Source organism: Panthera onca, chromosome D3, assembly GCF_046562875.1.
Source record: "Panthera onca isolate mPanOnc1 chromosome D3, mPanOnc1 haplotype 2, whole genome shotgun sequence".
Taxonomy (NCBI): domain Eukaryota; kingdom Metazoa; phylum Chordata; class Mammalia; order Carnivora; family Felidae; genus Panthera; species Panthera onca.
This window is the reverse complement of record NC_138350.1, coordinates 61,884,687-61,912,606: the sequence shown is the minus strand read 5'-3', so window position 1 is coordinate 61,912,606 and position 27,920 is coordinate 61,884,687. Positions and strand designations below refer to the sequence as shown.

At 36.9% G+C, this 27,920-nt stretch overlaps 1 protein-coding gene across 1 annotated transcript in view; it reads right to left on the bottom strand.

The window, feature by feature from the left end:
- PIK3C3 (phosphatidylinositol 3-kinase catalytic subunit type 3) overlaps positions 1–27,920 on the bottom strand; it is a 145,479-nt gene that overhangs the window by 40,056 nt on the left and 77,503 nt on the right. The window contains exons 14-21 of the mRNA XM_060613717.2: positions 26,498–26,603; positions 24,883–24,999; positions 21,718–21,849; positions 18,150–18,278; positions 17,218–17,287; positions 15,401–15,465; positions 8,299–8,383; positions 1,706–1,780 (exon numbers count right to left, since the gene is read on the bottom strand). Coding sequence (XP_060469700.1) covers positions 1,706–1,780; positions 8,299–8,383; positions 15,401–15,465; positions 17,218–17,287; positions 18,150–18,278; positions 21,718–21,849; positions 24,883–24,999; positions 26,498–26,603 — 779 coding nt within the window. The remainder of the gene's footprint in view (positions 1–1,705; positions 1,781–8,298; positions 8,384–15,400; positions 15,466–17,217; positions 17,288–18,149; positions 18,279–21,717; positions 21,850–24,882; positions 25,000–26,497; positions 26,604–27,920) is intronic.

Here is a 27,920-nt window from a genome sequence, read left to right as displayed (position 1 = left end):
GCTGGTGGTAAGTGCTTTACAGAAACTGAAACAATAATAGAGAGTAATGGAGAAGGGTGGTGTGGCAAGTACATTTCAGAAGCCATTTCAGATCAGAGAGTTAGAAAAGGCTATTCTAAGGAGATCCCACTCAAACTTAGACTCAATAACCAAAGTCAGATTTGCAAAGATCTGAGAGAAGAGCTTTCCAGAGAGAAAAACAAGGGCATTAGTCTGAGGCAGGAGTATTGACATTACACAATCAAATTGGTCAGTGTGGGCAAGCCACAAGCACCACAGTAAAGAGTTCAGATTTTATTCAAATAGTTTGGGCAAAAGATGGCAGTGGCTTCAAATGGAGTCAAAGGAGTGGAAATGAAGAGAGTGGATAACTTCATGATCCATTTTGGAGGTGAAGAGTAGACAAGATTTGCTAATAGGTTTGATATGTGAAATGAGGCCAAGAGTGGAATTAAAAATGACTCTTAAGCCTGGGGCTTAAACAACTGGGTGGATGATGTTGCAATTTACTGAGATGGGAAAAAATTAGGTGAGGAGCAGGTATTATTAAGCAGGTAGTGGAGGAAGGGAACAACTTTTACAACTGACCATATAATTTGGAAGTCAAGTAAGTGGTTGGATATTTCAGTCTGAAGCTTAATGAAATGGACTAAAGTACAGTGCTGTAAGTTTGAAAGTTGTTTGCTTCAAGATGGTGTTAAAGCCAAGGGGCTAAATAATTATCACGAAGAGGGGGATGAGAATGATTATTCCATGGAACTCCAAGGGGAAAAGCAAAAAATTAAAGACAGGGGTTAATGTGAGCTCATTCTAACAGAGCTGTAAGTAAGGAAGTAAGTAAGTAACATTGTAAGTAAGCAGTAACACTAACTCAACTGCTTGCATACATTATTATGGGCTTTCCCCCAAAGGTGGCATTTTCAGAAGGAAGAGCGAGAAGACCACCCACAGAATTACTACTGAAGTGATTCTTTGTAAGGAATGGAGTTTTGGGGGCACCTAGGTGGCTTAGTCAGTTGAGTGTCCAGCTCTTGATTTCAGCTCAGGTCATGACCCCGGGGTCGTGAGATTAAGCCCACGCTGAGCGTGGAATCTGCTTGGGATTCATTCTCTCTCTCCATACACACAAACACACACACACACACACACACACACACACACACACACACACACCCCTCTTCCCCTAGCTTGTGCTCTCAAAATAAATAAATAAATAAAAATTAAAAAAAATAAAGAATGGGAGTTTCTTTCAAAGGTACCATATGAAGGGACTTTAAGACTATATGATTTTTCAGGGGTGCCTGGGTGGGTCAGTCAGGTAAAAGCATCCAACTTTGGCTCAGGTCATGATCTCAACAGTTCGTGGGTTTAAGCCCCGCATCAGGCTCTCTGCTTTCTGCACAGAGCCTGCTTTGCATCCTCTGTCTCCCTCTCTCTCTCTGCCCCTCCTCCACTTGTGGACTCTCTCTCCTCCCTCTCTCTCTCTCTGCCCCTCCTGTGCTCATGAGCTCTGTCTCTCTCTCTCTTAAAAATAAACATTTAAAAAAAAAGACTATTTGACTTTTCTTCACTTATGCAATGTGCCTACCACATTTTGCAACTTATTTCGTTTTATGCAACTTATTTTGTTTTACTAAGCAGATTCCACAGTAAAAATCACCGGCATATAAAATATATACATCTACTGGTGGCCATGATTTGATACCTGTTTTTGTTAGCAAAAGGTTATCCAGGTGTCTGTCTCCAACTCCAAGTATGTATGTAATCACGCAATATCCAGCTGCAAATAACAGTTAAAAAACTGTGAAAACACATGCAAACCAGGTCAAACATACAAATGAGTATAAAAGCAGTCTGTGTTACTTTCATTTCAATTTAATTACTATTTTTTGATTTATCACCCAAATTCTCAATTATGTAATTTTCTTTGACTCTATGAAGAGTTTATCAGTTGAAACTCAATATAAATTGCTATTTGCATGAGAAATAATATCTTGTAGAATTTTGTCAAATTATACAAGTCATTTCTATCAAAAGTTAATTCAGGCTTCAGGAACCTTAATTATAATATGATTCTCCCATTTCTCATTTCAAATTGGACACATGTTACAGATGACAGCAGAAAAAAGAAGTGTCTACAGAAATACACATAATAAAGTCAAGCATCCCACAACCCTATTATCTATAACAGAACAAAAGTAAATGTAGGTTTAAAAGAAAAATCTTTGGAGAAACAATCGTGAAGTGCCAGCAGATAGAAAGACAATTAAATTCACTTGAGTGGTAAAGGCACTTAAGAAGTTCACAGCACAATCTTCTAAAGTATTAAGAAAAATTACATGAGCAGGGCTAGGGGCAGAGTCACTGGCTCTATCTTTATTCTTTTGCCTTTCTCTTCTAAAAAGTCTGGAAACCTGTCATGTGTTGAAAATGCTCAAATAAAATTAAGCAAATATCACCTTTTTGAAGATTATTTTTTCCATTCTATTTCTCTTATTATTAATGTAACAAGAAACATAACTTATAAACATACACATGGCTATATCAGTATTTACAAAAGCATGTTTATTTCAGTTAATATGTAGGAAAAAGACTGGACCACCTGTTAATGACCAAATTAATTTCACTGGATTAATCATTAATTATTAATTAATTAATCATAGTTACAACTTACTGAAAGCTAGTCCCTTAGGTAGGCACATTACATTCATCATCTCTAGCCCTTAATGATGCCAGTTAAGTATTGTAACTATCCTTCTAATGAAAATATCTCAGGCTCCAGAAGTTAACGAGATTGTCCAAGGTCACTAGGCTGGGATTTGAACCTAACTCTCACTCTAAAGTCCTTGGCTCAAGCCACTTCTGCACTGTATAACTCCTGTTCCCCAAAGTGGCTATTTAGACAGATGCAACACTCAAGATATTTAAGTTCAAGTGTATTTGTTTAGAATAACTAACCATAGACTAATTACAGGTGAAATTATACATTTTATATATTTCAAAATGTATCCATATGTACAGAATGAATGAAAGCACACTATTACCCAAAAAATGCTTCTAATCATATTATTGGTCTACTAACAATTTTCACTAAACTGTAACAAATCAGTTATTCTCAAAACATAGCCCGCAGTGTGACAGGAACTACTAGTTTGTCTACACACTATCTAATCTGTTTCTTCCTTAAAACAAAACCAGGATCTGGGAGACAAGACCATGCCTAGGTAAAAGACTGTATTTCCCAGCCTCACCTGCACTTAGGCATGTCCAGGGAACTATAAGCAAATGTAGGTTTGTGATGAGCATGTTTAAAGATGGGGCTGGCTGAGCTGGGAAGTGAGCCTTTTAGGTTTCTTCTCCTGGTTGGCTGGACTGCAAACATGATGACTGCATTTGCAATAGTCATTTGGGACCACTGGGAGACGGCCAAGAGAATCACAAAGACCTTGGTTGGCCCTAACATCCATAAGCAGCTAAAGCAACTACAATGACTGACATCTGGGCTTCTTACAAAAAAGAAAATGACTTGTGTGTGTGCATCACTATAGATTATGTTAACTTCAGCTGAATACAATTGTTGACACATTAAGTGGTCCACTGGGGGACTTGAGGGCCACTTACATAAAGGGTGAGCAAATACAGCTTGACGGCCAAAGTGGGACCTCCTCTGTTTTTATATTTTATAGAGTTTACTGGAACTCAGCCACATCCATTCATTTACCTATTTCTTGAGCACGACACTGGCCTGGCTGAATGGGTACAACAGAGATCATGTGGCCTAAAAATCCTAAAATACTTACTATGAGGAAGGTTGTAGGAAGAAACTGATTTGACTCTTGCTAGGAAACTGCTCTTCAAAATGATGCATAGACTGGCAGCATCACTCACCCTTAGAAGCTTCTTAAAAATGCAAACCCTTAGGGCCCACTTCAGTCCTGCTGCATCAGAATTTCTCGGGGCAGTGCTAGGAAGTGATTGCTATACACACCACAGTTTGTGTACTCCCTTCTGCTTTAATGTACTAGAATCCCCTGGGAATCCTGTTAAAATGAAGATTCTAATCAAAACATCAGGGGCAAGGCCTGGGATTCTGTTAATACAAACAAGTTCCCAGATGAAGCCAATGCTGCTGGTCCAGGGATTACAGTGGGAATGCTGGAGTGGTGCTGCTCTAAAACTGCTGCAAAATATGCAATCCACAAACGACTAATGGCCCTCCACTCCGACATTAGTGAGCGCCGTGCTAAAGGAAATTCATAAAGAGAACACATAAGAACTTAGGACACCGAGCTCTCTAATACGTGAGTCACTTAGCAATCTGGCTGCCACTCAATACTTGTGAAGGATAGCAAACTCCTGATAATGTGCATCAGAACATTGTTACAACACTGGCAATTTTCCAAAAGAACATCACTGTGTATCAATATACTTGAATTGTTGTATGGTGCAGCTTATCTTTTGGTTCATTATAAATTAGTTTTATCATTATTTACTTTGTTTCATTGTCTAGCTGCCTCTACAGAGTAATGATTCACATGTGTAGCAACAGTACATTTGACCTAAAATTTTTACACAACTAGACATGCCATGAATTTTGCCTGTCTCTACTGACAAAGCAAGATGTTTTTATATACTACTTTCTATCATCATGTTTGCTTTTACAGTAATTATTACTGGATTATTTTCCAATGGAAATGGGAAATGTATGGGAAAGAGCCTTTACCCTGCCTCAGTGGGTTAAGGTCATAAATATGTTTAAGGGTCATTTTAATAGATGTTTTTTGTTTTTTTCTTTTAAAGTTTATTTGTTTTGAGAGAGAGCGAGCGAGTGCACGAGCAGGGGAGGGTCAGAGAGAAAGAGGGAGAGAGAATCCCAAGCAGGCTCCATGCTAATAGCATGACACAGGGCTCGATCCCACAAACTATGAGGCCGTGACCTGAGCCAAAATCAAGAGCCAGACACTTAACCAACTGACCCACCCAAGCACCGCTGTTTTGTTTTGTTTTGTTTTGTTTTGTTTTTTAAGTCAAGTGAGATAACATATGATCTTCTCTCTTTCATATGTATATAAATGGGGGAGGGGGGTGGTAAAATCAGGGTGTCCTAATAATTCAAAGTATCAATGCTTAAGAGAGAACATGCTGGAAAAGACATGAATTAAGAGTCAGATGATCCCCAGAAATTTTTAAAGCACAGATAACAGATTCAGAACAATATGAAATGGCACAGAGTAGATTGTCCAAGAGAATTTTGTCAAAAGGATGCTGCCCGTTAGTGTTTTGAGCCCATATGAAATGCACAATATCTTTAAATTGGTATTATAATACAACTTTGATGTAAAATTCAGAGAAATATTAGAGAACCAAATGATAGTATCTCCCTTTACTTAGCAAAAATATATTTGTAAAAATAATTAATGTTCTATTTACTTGCATGAAATATACTTGATACCTTGCATAATCTGGAAAAAAACTGTCACCAAAACTATTATCACTTTCTTCTTACACTCTGCCAAAAATCTAAACCTTTGCTTTCTAAAATGAAACTTATACATACATCTATATGATAATGTCCAACAATCAGATTCTAGTACAAAGTAGCAACTTATTGATCACTAAATCCTCTAATGAAAAACTCAAATAATGGCTTTCAACCTCCAATATACCAAACACCCTAAAATACAAATGATTATTTTGTAACACAACAAGGTACAAAGGAAAAAGAAGGCTATTCAAAATAAGATGAAGAGAAGGCTTGCCATCAAATCGATTATCAGGAAAGGAATAAAAGTACAATATTGGGGAAAGAAAGGAGCAAGATCCAATTTGAACTGAAGTATCCAAGAGGTGCAATTAATTAACTTATTTCTTTATTTTTGAGAGAGAGAGAGAGAGAGAGAGAGAGAGAGCGCATGAGCATGCAGGAGAGGGAAAGAGGGAGGAGAGAATCTTAAGCAGGCTCCACACCCAGCACGGAACCTGACCTCAGGACTGTGAGATCATGACCTGAGCTGAAGTCAAGAGTCAGACGCTCAACTGACTGAGACACCCAGGTGCCCCAAGAAGTTCAATTTGAAATGGCTATTTTTTTATATGAAAAACCCAGTCATATTTTCATTAGGTCTTGGAAAAAAATAGAACATTACATAAAAGACATTTTATGTAATAGAACATTTATGTAATAGAACATTACATAAAACAATTACGACATGCAACCATAATATACTGTTCCAGTAATTTTACTAAGAGTGAGCAGGGCTTTCAAAATTTTAGTCAATATTTATAGATAGTATGTGTGTGTATATATTTCAAGCAGAAAAAGTTAGCATTCATTTATTAAATAGATTCATGATGTTAAAAAGTTTTCAGTAATTAGGCATGGTGGACTAAAGAATAGCCACACATTCTTTAACATGCTTTTCACTCAAGGTGGGAACTATAACCCCTCCCTTTGGGTCCGGGCAAGCTCTGTGACTGCTTTGACCAAGAGATTATGACAGAAATGACAAATGACCAGCTTCCCAGTCCAAGCCATCAGAAACCAACAATTTCTACTTCCTGTTTCTTAGAATACTTCCTCTTGGAAGCCAGCTCTGAGAACCCCAAGCCACAGAGAAGCCACGTACAGGACACTTGACAGACAAGTCTTGCTATAAAAGACAGTATGAACTATGAACTGTCATGTGAGTGATCTTAGATGTCCTGCCTAGTCTTTAGATGATACGTAATTTTTTCAGAACATAGAAAACAAGAGTTGAAGGTAAAAAAAAAAAAAAATAGGAAAGAAGAGAAAGGGGAAAAGGAAAGAAGAAAAGAAGGAAAGCAGGCAAGGAGAGAAAGAAAAGAGAAATACAGAGTTGGGAGAGCAAGGGGAACTAAAAGAAATAATACATTTTCTCTAGAATGTTTCAATAATTTTTTTTAGTCTTTAAATCTAAATACACTGTACATGGTCATTTTTAAGGGAGAGCACAGTTACACATACCACGTTATATTCCTTCAGTAAAAATACAATTAAAACCATAAAGGATTTTAATATACACATACATGTTTTATTTCAGTGCTTTTAAAGTTCCCAGCAATATTACATTTTCTTTATACTTCTCAGCCAACTAGATGTACTTCTTTATATATCATCTAGTATAAATTTGGGAGTAAATTATGTTGTCTAAAATAATCTGGAATACTACCTCATAGGAACATCGTGAAAAATTTTTAAATGTCATGTATAAGAATCAGTTTATAAGCCATTAAATGATATGAAAGTTTAAATACAACTGTTACATGTGTCTAAAGTCCCTTACCTACTTTGCCTTAGGTATAAATAGGAACTTAAAACAGGAACAACTTATATACCATATCCCATCCAGGGCTAACTCTAGTGTCAACTCCTTTACTAACCCTCTTTTAAACAATCTAGCTATTAAAAGCAAAAACAAATAAAACAAACAAAAAAGTGCTTAAGAAAATTAAAAAATCCTCTAGAACATAAACTTCATGAGGATAGGTAGGCATAAATGGTCGAAACGATATGAATTAATCCCTCTGGCATTCTACTACCTACTTATTTCCCAGAAGGGACCATAAAATAAAATATCATGAGAGGCATCCTCCTAACATAGCTCTTGAGATTTATCTAAAGCATAATTATTGCTGAGACTTTTCCCACAGTCTCTTTAATTGTAGTTACTCAAACACAGGGAAAATCTTGGAGAAAATTAACAGCTTCCAGGAAGAGATAACTTGTAATAATAACACAGTTAACTGATTGCAAAGATACATTCACCAAAGACTAAACAGAATTTATACCTTGTTAATTACTATTATGTCAAAATATTAATTGACTTCTTCTATCAGTATATCTTTTAGTCATCTTCTTATAGAGAATTGAAATGTTATGATCTGAATGTCTTTGTGGCCCCCAAAATTCACATGTTGAAATCGTACAGCCCAATGTAATGGTATTAGGGGGTGCTTAAATCATTAGGGTAGACCCCTCATGAATGAGATTAGTGCTCTCTAAAAGGAGAGTCCACACAGCTCCCTAGCCCATTCTGCCAGATGAAGATACAACAAAAAAGTCTTCTCCCCAAAAAGGGCCGTCAACTGACAAAGTAGGTACCTTATCTTGGACTTCCAGCCGACAAGCCACCTAGTCTCTGGTATTTTGTTAGAGCAGCCCACATGAAGTAAGATAAAATCCTACAGTGTACTAATGTGTATGAATATAGCAACATCAGGATAGCCTATTTCCTTGACTTCAGTGCATCAGTGGAAACTAGAGCTTGAAAAACTTACCACAGCTTTTAACATAAGTGTCCATAACTTCAGCACTGATTCCATTTGGTCCATTCTCACTCGGTGCATATTTTCTAAAGAAGTTCTGAAAAGATATAATTTACATGTTTACAAACTCAATACAATCCTTAACAAATCAGACATTTTGCAATTGTAAAACATGACCAAGTGCCTGGCCTAATGTTTAGTCAATAATTATAAAATGTGGACTTTAAAAAGTATATTCTAAGAATCAGTCTTACTACTGTGCTTGCAGACAGTTAAGATAAAAAAAAGTATGCTGCTACTTTTACACCTTAGGGAAAACATTAGATGAAATGAATTTACTTTTATTTCTCTATACTCTATCACTTTTTTTTCACTTTTCTTCTGAATGTAAACAATGAGGGGGTTTTATGTATCATACATTCTCCTTAAAGTGAACATGAGTTATTGAAATTACTTGTTAAGTGTAGCTACTGAAACACTGTTAGCATTAACAAACTTCCAGTTATAAACCAAATAAGTCAAGGGGATATAAACTACAGCACAGGGAATATAGTCAATAATATTGCTTATAATAACTATGCGTGGTCACAGACGGTAACTAGATTTATGGTGATCATTTCATAATGTATGTAATTGTCAAAATCACTGTGTTGTACACCTGAAAATAATATAATACTGTATGTCAATGATACATCAATAATAATAATTTTTTAAAAAAGCTCAATAAAAATGATTAGAAAGTGCCAATAATTCCCAGGAGAAATTGATGGAAAGATAAATATAAGAGAGATGCTAACTGAACAAAAGAATTATAGGGACACAATACATGCACCAGAGTGTCCAAAGAGTCTGAAAACAGTGGGGAAAATAATGTTTTGTTTTCTTTCTGATTACCAACTAGAACTATTCCCTTACATGTAGATGTTAAAGAAAAACAGAATATACTATTTGAAAACACAAGTAACATGCTGTTTAAAAAAAAAAAAAGTTTACCCTATGTTTCAGCTTTTCTGAACACCCTTGGGCTTGCCAAAGGATCTATGCCTAGAATATATAAACAACTCCTATAAATCAATAAGACCCAAACAACCCAAGAGGAAAATGAACAAAAGATGTAAATAAGGACTCCACAGAAGAAATGCATAGCCTACGCATATATTTTTTAATGTTCAACCTGTGATAATTAGGGAAAACTAAAACTACAATTCCAAATTTAAAAGTCTGACAATATTAAGATTAGGCAAAGATGTATAGCAATGAGAAACAGAATAACTTCCCAAAAACAACTATTTTAGAAAATACGTTTTAATTGTCTATTGAAGTTGAACATGAGAATAACCTCTGACTCAGCAAAACTATTTACACAGATCAGACATGAAACCAAGAATCAATATACCAACTGCACTGTCCTTATTTTACCAAATCACAATTGCACACAGCAACGTAATAACTGATAACTTTATTAAATAATAATTTCAGTTAGAAACTATGTTAAAGCTCTACATACACTTCACCTCATTTTCAGGTACTAATCCTAGAGGCAGAGACTATTAAATTATTATCCAAATTTCAAAGATGCAAAAACTGAGACCTAAAGGGTATGTTAGGAGGTCAACACCTCCGACAAGTTTGTTAGATGGAATCATAGACTCAACATATGGTTGTACCACAAGTGACACTTATTAAAGCAAAAGTATACACAGTAGAATCGGGACAGGGAAAATACACAGGCAAAGTCTGGAGAAATCCATGTGTCAGCCTCCTGGCTCTCTTCTATGAGGGGATATGCTGAGCATACTACTTTTCTCCAATGCCAATTTAAAAAAAAAAAAAAAAAAAAAAAAGTAATCTGGGTGCAATGTTTCTGTCCAGGGAAGCCCATTATAGACTCAGCACTCAAGGTTTTTACTGGGGGCTGGTCATAAAGTTACCCTCTGTCTAGCAACTGTTAAAATTCTAGAAGGAAAGCAAGTTGTTCACTGTAAACCAAATTATTTGTACAGTCTAGGCACACTGAACCACTCTTATCAGAGAACACAGGAATAACACACTGAAAGCCAAGTTCCCAAATACCAGTCAAAGGCTAACTTAGCAATCAGACCTTTCTAAAGGTAATAGCCTCAGGTCTGCCCTGTTAACTCTTCTGTGCACAAAGGGTTAAGAAGTGACTCAAGGTTACACAGTTGGAAAACTGCATAGCAAAACATCAACCCTAGGCAGTTTAATGTTCTGAGCCCCAGCTATCTTCTTTTCTTTTTCTTCCCATTCCTCCATCCACCCCCCTGCTGCTAATGTTCTGTTTGTTCTCTATAGTTAAAAGTCTGTTTTTTGATCTCTCTTTATTTCCTTTGTTCATTTGTTTTGTTTCTTAAATTCTGCATAGGAGTGAAATCATATGGTGTTTGTCTTTCCCTGACTAGCTTATATCACTTATCATTATACCCTCTAGATCCTGCCATGCTGTTGCAAATGGCAAGATTTTATTCTTTTTTAATTGCTGAATAATATTCCTATGTGTGTGTGTGCAAGCGTGCATCATCGATTTTTTTTTTTTTTTTTTTTTAGTTTATTTAATTTGAGAGACAATGAGCATGAACATGGAAGAGGCAGAGAGAAATGGAGAGAGAAAATCCCAAGCAGGCTCTGATCTGTCAGCTCAGAGTCCAACTCGGGGTTCAAATTCACAAACCGTGAGATCATGATCTGAGCCTAAATCAAGGGTAGGATGCTTAACTGACTGAGCCACCCAGGCGCCCTAGTATCTATTCATCTATTGATGGACACTTGGGCTGCTTCCATAGTTTAGCTATTATAAATAATGCTGCAATAAACACAAAGATGCATATATCCCTTCAAATTCGTGTTTTCATATTCTTTGGGTAAATACCCAGCAGTGTCAATTACTGGACCATAGGATAGTTCTATTTTTAATTTTTTGAGGAACCTGCATACCGTCTTCCTCAATGGCTGCACTGGTTTGTATTTTCACCAACAGTGCATGAGGATTCTGTTTTCTCCACATCCTCACCAACAATTGTTGTTTCTTGAGTTTTTGAGTTTAGCCATTCTGACAGAAATGAGGTAATATCTCACTGTGGTTATGATTTGCATTTCCCTGATGATGAGTGATGTTGGGCATCTTTTCATGTGTCTGTTAGCCATCTGGACGTCCTCTTTGGAGAAATGTCTTATGCCCATTTTTAAATTCAATTATTTGTTGGGTATTGAGTTGTGTAAGTTCTTTATATATTTTGGATACTAACCCTTCATCAGATATGTGATTTGCAAATACTTTCTCCTATTCAGCAGACTGTCTTTTACTTTCATTGGTCATTTCCTTTGTTTTACAGAGCTTTTTTATTTTTATGTAGTGCCAACAGTTTATTTTTGCTTTTGTTTCCCTTGCCTTGGACATCATCTACATACAACATCTAGAAGGATGTTGTTACCAGCTGATGTTAGAAAAATTAATGCCTATGCTCTCTTGTAGGATTTTTACAGTTCCAGGTCTCACACTTAGGCCCTTAATCCATTTTCAGATTTAAGAAAGTAGTCCAGTTTCATTCTTTTGCATGTAGCTATCCAGTTTTCCCGATATCATTTGCTGATGATACTTTTTCACATTGCATATTCTTGTCTCCTTTGTCAACGATTAACTGATCATGTAAGTGTGGATTATTTCTGGGCTTTCTATTCTGTATTAATGATGTGTATGTCTTAATTTTGTTCCAGTACCGTATTGTTTTGATTACTACAGCTTTGTAATATAATCTGAAGTCTGGAATTGTGATAACTCCAATTTTGCTTTTCAAGATTGCTTTGACTATTTATGGGGTCTTCTGTGGATCCATACAAATTTTAGGACTGTTTGTTCTAGTTCTATGAAAAATGTTGTTGGTAGTTTTTTAAGGGATTTTCTTCTTTTTTTTTTTTTTTAGTTTATTTACTTTGAGAGAAACAGAGACATCATGAGTAGGGAAGGGATAGAGAGAGAAGCACAGGGAGACAGAATCCCAGGAGGTTCTACACTGTTAGTGCAGAGCCTGACGCAGGGCTCAAACTCACAAAACTGTGAGATCATGACCTAAGCCAAAACCGAAAGTTGGATGACGCTTAACTGACAGAGCCACCCAGGTGGCTCTGAGCCCAGACAGAGCCCAATGCTGTTGGCATTTTGATAGGGATTGCATTAAATATGTAGAATGCTTTGAGTAGTATAGACATTTTTTTTAATGTTCATTCATTTTTGAGAGAAAGAGAGACAGAGTGAGAGCAGGGGAGGGGCAGAGAGAGGGAGACACAGAATCCCAAGCAGGCTCCAGGCTCTGAGCTGTCAGCACAGAGCCCAACGCGGAGCTCGAACTCACAAACTGCGAGATCATCAACTGAGCTGACATTGGATGCTTAAGCAACGGAGCCACCCAGGTGCCCCAACTAGCATAGACATTTTAACAATATTTGTTCTTTCAATCCATGAGTATGAAGTGTCTTTCCATTTTTTTGTGTCATCTTCAATTTCTTTTATCAGTGTTTTGTAGTTTTCAGAGTACAGGTGTTTCACCTCTTTGGTTAAGTTTATTCCTATGCATTTTATTATTTTTGGTGCAATTATAAATGGGATTATTTTCCTCTCTTTTTGTTGCTTCATTATTAACGTATAGAAATGCAATAGACTTCTATACCTTGATTTTGTAGTCTGCGACTTTACTGAATTCATTCATCAGTTCTAGTAGTCCAGTATCTCTGATGAACATGGATGCAAAATCTTAAAAAAAAAAAAAAAATTAGCAAACCAAGGGGCGCCTGGATGGCTCAGTTGGTTAAGCATCCAATTTTGGCTCATGAATCCATGATTTCATAGTTTGTGGGTTTGAGCCCTGTGTCAGACTCTGTGCTGACAGCTCAGAGCCTGGAGCCTGCTTCAGATTCTGTGTCTCCTCTCTCTCTGTCCCTCCCCCATTCATGCTCTGTCAATCTCGCTCTCTCTCAAAAATAAACATTAATTAAAAATAATTTTTTTTAATTTAAAAAAAATTAGCCAACAGAATCCAAGAATACAAAAAAAAAAAAAAAAAAGTCATTCACCACAATCAAGTGGGATTTATTCCTGGAATGCAAGGGTGGTTCAATATTCACAAATCAATCAATGTAGTATGTCACATTAATAAGAGAAAGAATAATTTTTATTCTTTTTTTTTTTTTTTTAAATTTTTTTAACGTTTATTTATTTTTGAGACAGAGAGAGACAGAGCGTGAACAGGGGAGGGGCAGAGAGAGAGGGAGACACAGAATCTGAAACAGGCTCCAGGCTCTGAGCTGTCAGCACAGAGCCTGACGCGGGGCTTGAACTCACAGACCGTGAGATCATGACCTGAGCCGAAGTCGGACGCTTAACCGACTGAGCCACCCAGGCGCCCCAGAATAATTTTTATTCTTAAAATTATCTTTGCATCATTTTTATAGATGCAAAAAGCATCTGACAAAGTACAACATCCATTCATGATAAAAAGAAAAAAACACCTCAACAATGTAGGTTTAGAAAGAACGTATCTCAACATAATAAAGTCCTTATATAAAAATCCCACAGTTAACATCATACTCAAGGAGGAAAAACTGAGAACTTTTCTCCTAAAGTCTGGAACAAGACAAGGATGTCCACGCTCACCACTTTTATACAACATAGCACTGGAAGTCCTAGCCACAGCAATTAGACAACAAAAAGAAATAAAAGGCATCCAAATTTGTAAGGGAGAAGTAAAACTTTCACTATTTGCAGATGATGTGTTACATACATAGAAAACCCAAAAGACTCTAGTGAGCATGAATGTTTAACTACTGCAAGTGACTATTCCTTAAACCAAAGAACAGTATAACCACTTGCTTTGCCAAGAAATGAGAATAATGCTTTTCTGCAAATCTAAACTCCATACTGAATTACATACTAAACTGGGAAAGACAAAAACACATTGTAACAAATATCCCCTGTCAAGTCCCTCCTGTATTAGCTTTCATTTCAGGCATACCACGTTTTTTTGTGTAAATTACATACATTCTTCTTACACAGGGAAAAAGAAAGTCATATTTAAATTGGGGTGCCTGGGTGGCTCAGTCGGTTAAGCATCCGACTTTGGCTCAGGTCATGATCTGGCAGTTTGTGATTCGGGCCCCACGTCGGGCTCTGTGCTGACAGCTTGGAGCCTGGAACCTGCTTCAGATTCTGTGTCTCCCTCTCCTTCTGCCCCTCCCCAGCTCGTATTCTGTCTCTCTCTCTTTCAAAAATAAATAAAACACTAAAAATTTTTTTAAATAACACAAATTAACCATTAAGATGTGATAAGAAATGATCCATGTCTATAAAGTGTAAAAATTTTCAAAGACACACATGGCATAATCCTAGGAACTGCTCACCTATTCCTATATTAAAGGACAGCAACAAGGTTGAAGGGGAAAAGAGGGGTCTTAAAAACAAATGAGCAAAATATGTGTGAGCAAGAGCATGTAGTACTGTTCTGAAGAACCATAAAGTTGGAAATAGCCAAATGTTAATTTGTAGTTAAACACACTGTAGAATTTCCATAATTTGGAATATAAGATAACTATAAACTAACAAACTTTTAAAATTTATTCCCACTCCTCTGGGGCGCCTGGGTGGCTCAGTCGGTTGAGTCTCCGACTTCGGCTCAGGTCACGATCTCACGGTCCGTGAGTTCAAGCCCCGTGTCGGGCTCTGGACTGATGGCTCAGAGCCTGGAGCCTGCTTCTGATTCTGTGTCTCCCTCTCTCTCTGCCCCTCCCCCGTTCATGCTCTGTTTCTCTCTGTCTCAAGGATAAATAAATGTTAAAAAATTAAAAAAAAATAAAATAAAATTTATTCCCACTCCTCTATTATGTGCTAGGCACCGTTTAAGGAACTAAGCATCTGTACATACTAACATGGAAGAATTTGCAACTTTTAGTATTATTCACTTCTGAGAAAAGGAAAACAACTCAAGGAAAGAACAGTGATAAAATGAAACATGCACTTTTAACTCTACACACTTTTTATGAAGATTGAACTTTTTAAAACGATATTATATTCATGAATTGCATAACTCATTTAAAATTGGTTCTGTACCTGAATGCTTCCTTCTGTATCAAGAACTTCAGCAACAGGAACTGACTGGATAAACTGCATGAAGCCTACACAGAAATACATGCACTGCATTAAGCGCAACACTGGTTAAGCAATAAAAATAATAAGGGTTCTACTAAGAATAACCTTCATTTTCAAATGCATACACTGCATACTCAAATGACTTAAAGAGTCTGTAAACAATATATTAAGTTTAGACTGGGATTTGAGTCATAGGAACTAGAAGTAAACTCTTCTTTCAATTAAACTGATTTAATCTGTATGTTTCTCCAGGGCAATTTCTATTACTGTATACACAGAAAAAAGGTAATAGCTAAGCTTCTTAAATATGCACAAAAATTTCTTTCTGTACTTTTATAACATATGCCAATTAAAAATATTCCAAATTTAAAATCACTTTAAGAACTCTGAAATTATGTAATATCAATCAACTAAGCCTAAAACTGAATTATGTTCATTGCCTTTTTTATCTAATACTCCATGTTCTGCCATTTCCTGGAAATGACAGAAATATAAATCCCTTAAACTACCAAAAAGGAAGAGGACATTATGAAAAATCAAAGTTGAATGAAGGAAACTACCGTATACTCCTTTAAATAAGAAATGTCTCATTCATTCCTGTATCACAAACAGGGAATAGTGTGTATCAGTTCACTTAAAAGATATTTACTGATTTTCTCCCATGCAATAATAAGTTTGCCAATAAAAAACAGAGCTTTGACCCTGCCTTTATACACTGAAGAAGCCTGCAATTTTTACTGGGATAAATATTATGAATAAAAAGGTACTGTGAAAGAGAATAGTGTAGGGAGACCTAAATTACCATAGAGATCAGAGGGCAACTGACATTTGAGCCATGCTTTGAAGGACAGTGAAAGTTAATAGGTAAAGCTGTGAGGAAAGGATGCTAAAGATAATGATCATAACATAAATGAAGGCCTTAAGGCTGAAAAGAGCATGGTGCATTCGAGAAAATGGAAGGTGGCCCATGTGGCTAATGCCTGGGAAGCAAGGGGAGACTGAAAAAAGAGAGGCTTGAGAGACAGGTACAGGAGTGTGTCACAGGATGCTGGAACTTGTAAAACAAGCTAAGGCTTTTGTCTTTGTCCAAAGAGCGAATGGAAGTGAGTAAATCATTTTATGCAGGATAGTCAAAGATCATATGTGCACTTTAAACAAGATCATTCCAAGAGAAAGCGAGAAGAGGAATTAAACCACCACCAAAAAGATTTGAGGGTGGCCAGCAGAAGGCCAAGAAACCTAAAATGGATACTTTTGTTTTTCCCAGGTATCGAAGGGTGAGAAGCTCTGAGAGTATCAAGACTATGGAATTGACAATAGGCTGTAGGCAAGCATTCCTAGGGAACTGTCTATCAAATTTCCAGAGGTTATTCAATCTCAGAAAGACTTAGATGCTATCATTCTATATTTAAAAAAAAAAAAAAAAAAAACTAGTTCAGAGGCAGCATCATTGCTGAGTGGCTTTTTTTAAGAGCACAATACAGTCACTCTGGGTCACAGTAACTCTCAAATGATGATTCTGGACACAGATTAGTATGAAAAAAACTACTGTAAATTACAACCAGTTTTGAATGCAAAGAAATACAGTGTAAAGGTATTAATTTGTCTTACAAATATGCTGATTTCAAGAGGGAGCCAGGGAGAAAGGGAAAGAGGCCCAGTCAGCCTTCAGTGCTACAAATGAATTCAATCTCTAGCATTCTTAACTTTCAATTAAAAGAGGAAAAGTATACTTGTTAGACACTTAAATAAACAACCATGGTGTAAAATAAACTTACCATGTTTTGTACTAGTGGCTAATACCTTGTAGGGTGTCAACTTCAAATCCAGATTTTCTTTCCGTAGCAGCTTTTGATCAAATGATAAAATACATTAACCAAACAAGTATAAAGATTGTTCTGAAGCAGTCTTGCAGGTAAGTATTATAATAGCTTATTATAAGAGATTACTAAATTAATTGTACTTTGACCTTCAAAAATAAATTTATTAAGCACTTACTTGATGGAATGTCAATTTTTTTAAACTTATTCTAAATCACTGTCAATAGTTTTCAATCAACACTGGGGGTCTTCCAACTCATTTATGCAGCTCTTTCTAGTCACAAAGTATTTTAGAACTCAGAAAAAAAGGAAATGAGGACAAATCCGTTCCTTTAAAAGCCAGAGGCAGAGACGCAATTTAAAGAAGAAAAAGATCTAGTTGACTAAGAGGAAGGGAGTTACTAAACTCGACATCAAGAGAACTTAACTGAGAAAAGAGTTTTAATAAAAACGAACAATTGCAGGGGCACCTGTGTGGCTCAGTCAGTTGCACAACCAACTTCGGCTCAGGTCATGATCTCACGGTTTGTGAGTTCAAGCCCCACGTCGGGCTCTGTGCTGACAGCTCAGAGCCTGGAGCCTGTTTCAGATTCTGTGTCTCCTTCTCTCTGACCCTCCCCTGTTCATGCTCTGTCTCTCTCTGTCTCAAAAATAAATAAACGTTAAAAAGAATTAAAAAAAAAAAGGAACAGTTGCAATTTCATTTTATACTCAACCCAAGAGTCACTCTGCAGTGCATAAAAACAACTAAAGTTGTTTAAGGTCAACTGGAGATTGCTGAGCTTCCTATGATTGCACCTGAATGTTAAAAAAAATTCAGTGTCCATTCACAGCATATATACTAAACCAAAATTAAAAAATGGTCCCTGCCAATATAAAGTTATAGTTACCTTGTCCATGAGTGAAATGATTTGAAGAATAAGTTGATCTTGGCGTAAATCATCCCCATGCTTAAATATAACTGGGTATTTGCCCCCATCTTCTGTCTTAAAAAATAACTGTGCAGGCATAAGAGCACTCTGAAAATAAAAATATTGTTTTCAAATATGGATGTAAATTAATGCACAAAGATCTACCATGCACATAGGAAATGCTGACACATAAGGTAAACAAATAGGTAAGCAGAACCTAAAGAAACAAAATGGGCTGACAAGACACAATAGGAATCCTTGAAGAAAACTACGAACTAGCTAATACTCATAAGATTGCACAGCATATAGAGCAAAAGCTCTGGAGTCAGTCACAGATAGGAATCCAGGCTCCACCAGGTACTAGATGTTGGATCTTGCACATATTCTTTACCCTGTTTCCTCACCTGTAAAATGAAGGTAACACTTCCTCTGCACAGCTGCTAAGGTGATTAGAACCCATAGAGGAACAAGAGTCTGGCACCACACCTGATACAAAGCAGATGTTCTATCTATGTTTGCCATCATCATTTTAGTATTACAGACATAATGAAATAAATGAGATAAAACCACAGCATAAAAGTGCACCAGATAGAGGGGTGGCTCAGTTCAGTTAAGCATCCAAGTCCTGATTTCGGCTCAGGTCATGATTTCTCAGTTTGTGACACTGAGCCCCGCTGACACCATAAAGCCTGCTTGGAACTCTCTCTCTCTCTCTCTCTCTCTCTCTCTGTCCCTCACTTATGCACACACACACTCTCCTCTTCTCACAAAATAAACAAACATTAAAAAAAAAATGCACCAGATAGAAAGTCATGAGCCATGGTTACTAATAGCAGGCATACGATTAGTCATGCAGCTTTGAGACTCAAACTCCTCTTTTATAAATGAGGGGAGGTCTCAAATACCTATATATTTTATTCTGGAATAATTATATTTTTGCCCTGAATCTTTCCCTTAACTAGCTGAAATCTCCAATGTAGTTTATAAATGTGTCTAAATCAATAATTAATGGAATTAAACTCACTTTAGAAACCACCTCATGTGGAGTAGTAGCACACTGAGATACCTACTTGGAGATAAAAGGTCAGAAAACTGTTCAGAAAAAGATGCCCTATTAATTTAGATCACTGAGGGGAAAAAAATTCTTTAATATTGAAATTTGAAAAAATGTATGATAGTCTAAAGAAATGTGTCTGACAAAGAAAGCCATTACAACCTTAATTTACACAGGTGATGAGAAATAACAGAAAGAAGTATCAGACAGAGGGATAAACAAATTTGCGACAGAGCAAATACAAATACATAAAATGTTAACAAAAGTCAAACAGTAGGTATATATAGTTGTTTACTGTATAATTCTTTAAACACTGCTGCATGCTTGAACAGTTCCCCATAAAATGAAGGGGTAAAAGGCATCAAAAATGCTTCAGTGAATATATGTTTAGAACTTACAACCTCTTGTGTATTAAAACTCTGAATTTAAATTATCTTAAGTTTGGAGTATCCTTTTATCACCCCAAGCAAAAATATATTTTATAAATTACCTCAAAGGCTTTTGTGACCCAAAAAATGATTAAGAGTTACTATGACTGGGGTGCCTGGGTGGCTCAGTCAGTTAAGCATCCCACTGTTGATTTCAGCTCAGGTCATGATCTCGAGGTTGGTAGGACTGAACCCCACATTGGGCTCTGCATTGACAGGGTACCTGCTTGGGATTCTCTTTCTCTTTCTCTCTCTCTCTCTCTCTCTCTCTCTCTCTCTGTGTGTGTGTGTGTGTGTGTGTCCCTCTCCCACTCCTGCTACTCTCTTTCTCTCAGAGTAAATAAATAAACTTTTTTAAAAATACTATAATAGAAAAGCACCTGAGAGGCTCAGTCAGTTAAGTTTCTGACTCTTGATTTGGGCTCAGATCATGATCTCAAGGTCCTGAGATGGAGCTCCTCACTGGGCATGGAGCCTACTTAAGATTCTCTCTCTCCTTCTCCCTCTGCCCCTCCCCGACTCCTGCTCTTGTGCATGAGCTCGATCTCTTAAAAAAAAAAAAAAAAAAAGTATTACTATGATAGAGTTATGTAGTAAATACCCTAAAACCATTAACCCTAAACTCCAATCCAGAATTTTCAAGAATGCTCACATACTTTAGGGTTGGAAGAAAAAAAAACAAACTGAGTATCAGGATCAAAAATACATCTCATGGTATTTTATTGGCTACCCATTTTGTGCATGTAAGACATAATTATCTGCATACTTCAGGAGAAAATGGGTCCAGAATCTACCTAACAATAGTGGCAGGTATATTCTTATACTCCACTCTTACAACTCCTGCTTTCAACTCATCCTGTTTCAAAAAATTGGTAAAACTACCTTTTTGATTTACTGCTCTCATTTAGTCCTCAGGGAATGTGAATATTAGAAGCTGATCTTGTTTGAGAGTTCAAGTCCAAAGGAACACCAGTTGTATACAGGTATACTGGTTGTTAATGTCTGTGTACAACTCTTTACATTTCAGCTTCCAGTGGGTTGTAAGCACAAGCTGAGAAATATTTGCATTTTATCTCCTGTACCAGTATTTTTCAAATTGCAGGTAATAATCCATTAATGAGATTTAAAACCAATTAAACAAGTTGCAAGTTAAATTTAAAACTTAATGGAACAGAATAATTCTTAAAAGAATAGAAACTATCAGAGTCCATACCATGCAATAAGGTTCAGTGCTGCTTTATAAAACTCAGCCTTTCAGTTGAATGAGATGTGCAGCCATAGTCTGCCTTTAAACACACCCTTGAAAAAATTCCAAACTACTTCTTACTATAATCACACCCCTTTTTATAATAAGTCATTGTCCTATGAGCCCTTTCTCTTCTGGATACAAAGTAATATCTGAGTGCAACTTATGCCTTGTACCCCTAGAATCACAAAACTTAACCACCAGGTATCCCTGAGACCATTCTTTATGATGCCCAACAGATAATGATGCTTCACAGCTAATGCTGCTCACTCCTTGGGACTAAGTGGAAAAAGTGGCTGCTACCAGCTCTTTCTAACTATCCAAGTCGTGGGCAGCCAAAAGAAGCGTGACATGCTATAAAGGACTAATGAGAATTACTAGTTGAAAATACAAGAAAAAATTTAAGTCACAAGAACAGATATCAGATCAAGAAATGTTAAAAAGGTTAACTGAGACTGTTACTACATGGATTTATGAACTGAATGAGTAATATCAGTTTTGCAATTATTTTTTTTAAAGCTTACATGGAAAAAGTAGGTGTGGTTCTAATTAATAACAAGTTCAAAAATTAAAGATTAAAAAGCCCACAGTTTAAAAAAAAAAGTGTATTTTACACATTTCACATAAAAATGCCTACTGGTAATACAAGATCTTTAAATCAAGACACATTGAATAAACAAAAGACAATTTTTTATCTAGCATGTACTAAATCAAACAAAATTATAGATATTGTCTGCAACGTAATCATTGTTGAAGGGAGTGTTTTTGCTTTACAGAATTAGGTTCCAATGATATGCATTAGATATCCATCACAATTACCTTAAATAGTGTAGCTGTTTCTGGGATTATTCCTCTAATTTTCACCTGGGGTTCTAAAGGCAATGGGATAAGTTCCACATCTGACAAATTCATCTTTTCATTGTCTCCAAGCAATGCCTGTAGTCTCTCGTTCTAAGAGAACAAATCAGAAAGAACTGAGTTAAAATGTAAAGGTAGTTTATAATATACAGGGTAAAGACATAAAAACTAATTCTACTAACTTTAAAGTGTTTGCAAAGCACCATAAAATTATGTGCAATGCATCATAAAGGAGGGGCGCCTGGGTGGCTCAGTCGGTTCAGTGTCCAACACTTGACTTCGGCTCAACTTCTCACAGTTTACAAGATCAAGCCCCGGGTTGGGCTCTGCGCTGATAGCACAGAGCCTGCTTGGGATTCTCTCTCTCTCTCTCTCCCTTTCTCTCTGCCCCACCCCAATCACACACACATGCACGCGCTTGCTCTCTCTCTCTCTCTCTCTCTCAAAATAAATAAACTTTAACATAAATAAACAACTAGGGGCACCTGGGTGGCTCAGTTGGTTAAGCATCCGACTTCAGCTCAGGTCATGATCTCACTGTTTGTGGGTTCAAGCCCCACATCGGGCTCTGTGCTGACAGCTCAGAGCCTGGAGCCTGCTTCAGATCTGTGTCTCCCTCTCTCTCTCTGCCCCTCCCATTAGAGTATGCTCCTCATACTCTAATCCGTCTCAAAAATAAATAAACATAAAACAAACAAACAACTAGAGTACTGCTGCTAAAACCAAAGTCAGGTCACGTCACTCTTCTGTTCAAAACTCCCAACAGATTCTACACTCAGTGTTTAAGTCATAAGTCCTTGTGATGACTTACGAGGATATATTCCATCTGTGTCCCTATTATCTCTGTCCTCCGTCCTCATCCCCTACTGCTCTCCCCCATTCTCCCTTTGTTCCAAATACACCGGGCTTCTTCCTATTTCACACATACATCTCTCTATCTCTCGTGCGCACGTACGCGCGTGCACACACACACGCATACACTCTCACCTCAGGGCTTTTGTACTTGGTGTCCCTCTGGCTGCAATGGTCTCTAAATATTCATATGGCTCGCTCCCTCACCTGCTTCAGGTCTTTGTCCAAATGTCACCTTCTTAGTGGGGTCTTCCTGACCACTCTATTTAGAAGTGAAACACTCACTGCCTTACTCCTCAAACCCAGCACTTCCTACTTCCTTTGCTGCTTTATTTTCCTCTATAGCATACAACAGTATCTAGCACGCTACATATTTCACTTATTTATTCTATTTACTTTCTCCTCCAAAACTCTCTAAGAATAGAGATCTTTATGTTTGCTGCTATATCCCTAGATCCATGCTGTAGGCATGTCAAATACATTTTTATACAACAAATACATGAATATTATCACCTAAAGAATGATAAAGTGAAAAGAGAATACTTAACAACATTCAAAATGAAAGCTTTAAATGTTGGGGGCGCCCGAATGGCTGTTGGTTAAACATCCATCCAACATTGGCTCAGTTCATGATCTCACAGCTCTTGAGTTCAAGCCCCGCATCGGGCTCTGTACTGACAGCTCAGAGCCTGGAGCCTGCTTCAGATTCTGTGTTTCCCTCTCTCTCTGCCCCTCCCCGACTCGTACTCTGTGTCTCTCTCTCAAAAATGAATAAACATTAAAAAAACTTTTTTTAAATATTAGGCTGTGTGGTAAAAACAAAAGTTATTTCAGGAAGCTTTAAGTGATGCCTCAAATAGGTAAGAAGTCAGTTATCCTCCAGGATAGCTAAAATTGAAGTGTAGCCAGAGACTCGTGTGTGTGCCAAAAAGAAGAGCACACCACACAAAAACAAGCTGGTTGAAATCTATGCCCCACACTGACAGCCACAGGAACAGACATTCCTGCAAGGGGTATGTGGGATCACATTGCTCCCTCACACAGGCACCTCTGGAGAGAGCGGCTCCAGAAGGAACAGCAGTAGGGATTTAGTTATTTAACTTTGGTTTCTTATTTTTCTCAGCAACAACAAAAAAAAGGTCATCTCAATAAAAATGTGTTTCTCTTCCGCCTATTTTCTCCTTCTTAACCTTGTGAATATTATTCCTTACACACTTATCTGTTAGCATTTCTCTTTACAGCTGATCCCCTGCCTTTGAACTCCTGACTCAATTTTTCACCTTTTCCTCTCTCCACCTTCCCCTCACAAGTCTGAAGAACAACAGTAAAGTGTGTTGTGTTCTTTTACAAAGATCACTAAGAAAGATCTGCCTGTGATGGGATTATGTAAAGAGAAGATTCAGAGTGAATCCTTCACATCATTTGGGCTAGTGATGAGGAAAAACAACATATGAAGAACAAATACTCATCTATTGTCATCAAGTAGAAGCCTTACTTGATGGAAAGATCCCTGTTCTAGCCATGAGAACAGATGCAAAGCCAGTGAGGTCACGAACAACTAATTCTGCAACCTTGGGCAAGTCACTCTGGACTTTCATTTTCTCAGAGTGCTTCCAGTATCAATGATCTGTACAGGTCCTTTCCACATCAAACAGATTATATTCAAAGATGCTAAGATGCTAAAATGAGACCCAATAAAGCACTGTAGATTAAAAATATGGACACAGAGGGGCACTTGGGTGGCTCAGTCAGTTAAGCGTCCAACTTCAGCTCAGGTCATGATCTCATGGTTCGGGAGTTTGAGCCCCCACATCAGGCCTTCTGCTGTCAGCACAGAGCCCGCTTTTGATCCTCTGTCCCCCTCTCTTTCTGCCCCTCCCCCACTTGCACCCTCTCTCTCAAAATAAATAAATAAAATATATATATGGACTTAGAATGCCTAGGAACAAACCCCAACTATAATATTTACTAGCTGAGCATGGTAGACAAATTACTTAACCCCTCTACCCCTATTTGTTCTTATAATTGAGATAATAGCATCATCTAACTTACAGAGTTGTTGTGAGGATTAAATCTATCTATCTATACCTATACAGATATAAATTCATAAAACAGGATCCTGTATATAATCAATACTTATAAATCCTCCTATTATTATAATTGCATAAGAATTTCATAAAATAGATCAACCCAAAAAGATAGTACCAGGACTCAGTATTTTATGATACCAAGACATCATTACTCAAAAATAAAAAGCAAAGCCCATAGGTTTACCTTTTTCTTACGATTTCCGCTTTCACGCTGCACTGCCTTCATTAGATGCACCAAACGATCTACAAACGTCTGCTGAGCAGCCAGTAAAGAACGCATAACTCTGACAGACTTATCACCCTGAAGGGATTCAAAGGAAAGGAAAATTAGTTCTGTGTAGCATAATGATCAGGGTTTCTTTAATAGCATGGGTGATCTTTATTTATTCTTCTAATAGCTACAAACTTCAATACAAAGTGAAATTGAAAAAGATTAATTATCTTGATTCAGAGATAATGAGAAAACTGCTAGCTTATTTAAACACTGCCAACTCTTCCAAAGTTGAAAATTATCTGAGTCTTCAGCGAATACTAATCTATCAAAAACAGCACTTTTTTTCAAATACAACCATGTGATAAGACAGAATTCATTCACCCAAAAGGCATTTGCTCATTGACTCAGTAAGTATCTGAAAGCCCATGATGTCTTTAGAAATGCACTGGGCATATGGCAGAAACAATATCACCTTCAAGGAACGAAAACTCTACTGGGGAAAAAAAAAAAAAGGAAAGCACTCAAATAGCAACATAATGCATGCTTGCTTCATAAAATGTAAGTTATAAAAATTAAATGCCATAAAGTCTTATGTAGTGAATACCCAGTTCATATTATAAAATACATTTTCTCATTTAATCTTCTCAATAAACTGATAAGGGTGGCTTATCAGTATAAGAGCAAATGTTATCATCCTCATTTTGAAAGTGAGGAAATTTAAGCTCAGAGAAAATGAAATTTCTTCACAAGATGACAAAAGCTGTGACAGACTGACGTTAGAAGAGACAACCAAGCACTTATCTGCCAATAAGCTAAATGCAGAGAAGTTCTGAGAACTATAGAAATGTTTAGGCTCAAAGAGCTCAATAAGATGTGCTTTAAAATTTTAAGAACATGAAACATGAAACTGCAGATAAAAGATGCTGTGAAGTAATACATTTCTGTAGCAAATCACAGATCAATGATGTGGCAGTTCTCACTGCCCATGCACCCTCTGCTGGCTGCACTGTGCCACAGTGCTTTAAGAATCACAACACCTAAGAGGAGAAAATGGCTCTACATAGATTTTAACAACCGTTAAGGAAGCAAAAATATGTTATGTAGTAAGTACCTGCAATATGACCATTGTCAGATTTCTAAAAATGTACCTATCTTGATAAACAAAATAGAAAAGACAAAGGGAAATAAAAAAGCAAAGTTCTGGAATTTGTTACATGTATAGTTTTATTTCATTAAATCAGAAGTCAACGAACTTTCTGTAAAAGATCAAGGAAGAAACACTTTAGGTCTTGTTGGCCATACAGTTTCCATTTCAACTATACAACTGTTATTGCAGTGCAAAAGTGGCCATAAACAATATGAGAACAAATGAACATGATCATGTTCCAATAAAATTTTACATATGAACACCAAAATTTGAATCTTACATAATTTTCAAATGTCACAAGATATTATTCTTTTTGGTTTTTTCTACCATTTAAAAACATCAAAACCACCCTTAGCTCATGGGACATACCAAAACAGGCAACAGACCAGATCTGGCCCATGTACGGTGTTTTTGGCAACCCCTACATTAAATGGTTACCTTCAACAATGCTTGGCTGAATCGTCTCATTACATTTAAGTACATCTCATGGGTCTTTGGATCTCTCTGCTGAGTGTCCTGATCTTCACATTCCACTATCACATACCTTAAAAATTCATAAGAGGTGAAATGACACTCAGATTCATTTTGTAAATACATATTCTTTTCCACAAAACTTGATTAATTCACATTTGCAAAAAATAAGCGGAAGAAATGAAACATATTCTTCCCTCACTCTTTAAAAGTGGAAAATTAGGGGCACCTGGGTTGCTCAGACAGTTAAGCATCTGACTCTTGATTTTGGCTCTCACAGTTTGGGAGTTCAAGTCCCGAATTGGGCTCCATGCTGATAGTGTGGAGCCTGGTTAGGATTCTCTCTCTCTTCTTCTCTCTCTGCCCCTCCCTCACACACATGCAGTCAGTCAGTCTCTCTCTCTCTCTCTCTCTCTCTCTCTCTCAAAATAAATAAACTTTAAAAATTTTAAAAACAATGAAAGTGGAAAAGTAGGGCACATATACAACCATTTATAAAAAAGTAAATTAATAACAATAATGCCTTAATTTGTATAATATCCTAGATATTCTTTTGATGCCAACATTTTCTCCTAATACTTTATAAGGTACATACAGCATTACCATCCTCAGAAATCATCTAAGCTCCCATGTCTACCAAGTAACTCAAACAATATTTTCATAATCTGTGTAATACTTTTGGTATTACATATGGCTCTCTTATTTTGAAAACTACTCTGAAGCTAACTTCTCATTAACATACTTTTGCAAAATAATTTTAAATTGTTTTTTTTCCCATCCAATCTCCCCATTTCTCAAAAATCCATATATAATCATATATAAATTTGTGTATCACAAAATTATGGTTTTGGAGGGTTAAAGAAATTTTTAATGTATTTTTACACCCGAACTGCTTATATAATTGCCGAGTCATATAACCACTGATCTGAATTAGATCTCAGACACCAATGTTTTCTAACTCCTCTCATGGGAACAAGCCATACTAACAAACACATTTTATATCACAACTCAGGACACACAGCCATGTGGGTACACACAGATGCCCAAAAAACGGGAAAAAAGTTTCAAAAATACTCTATAAACAATATGTTAATATTTGCTACTCTGTTCTATTTCATTTTTCTTTAAATAACAAATGCTAGACTGTGAGGCTTTAAATTGATTTCAGTGGATCAATTTTTTAATATTTATTTATTTTTGAGAAAGAGAGACAGAGCACGAGCAGGGGAAGGGCAGAGAGAAAAGAAGACACAGAACCTGAAGCAGGCTCCAAGCTCTGAGTTGTCAGTACAGAGCCCAATGCGGGCTTGAACCCATGAACTGTGAGATCATGACCTGAGCCGAAGTCGGACGCTTAACCAACTGAGCCAACCAGGTACCCTGAAAGAGA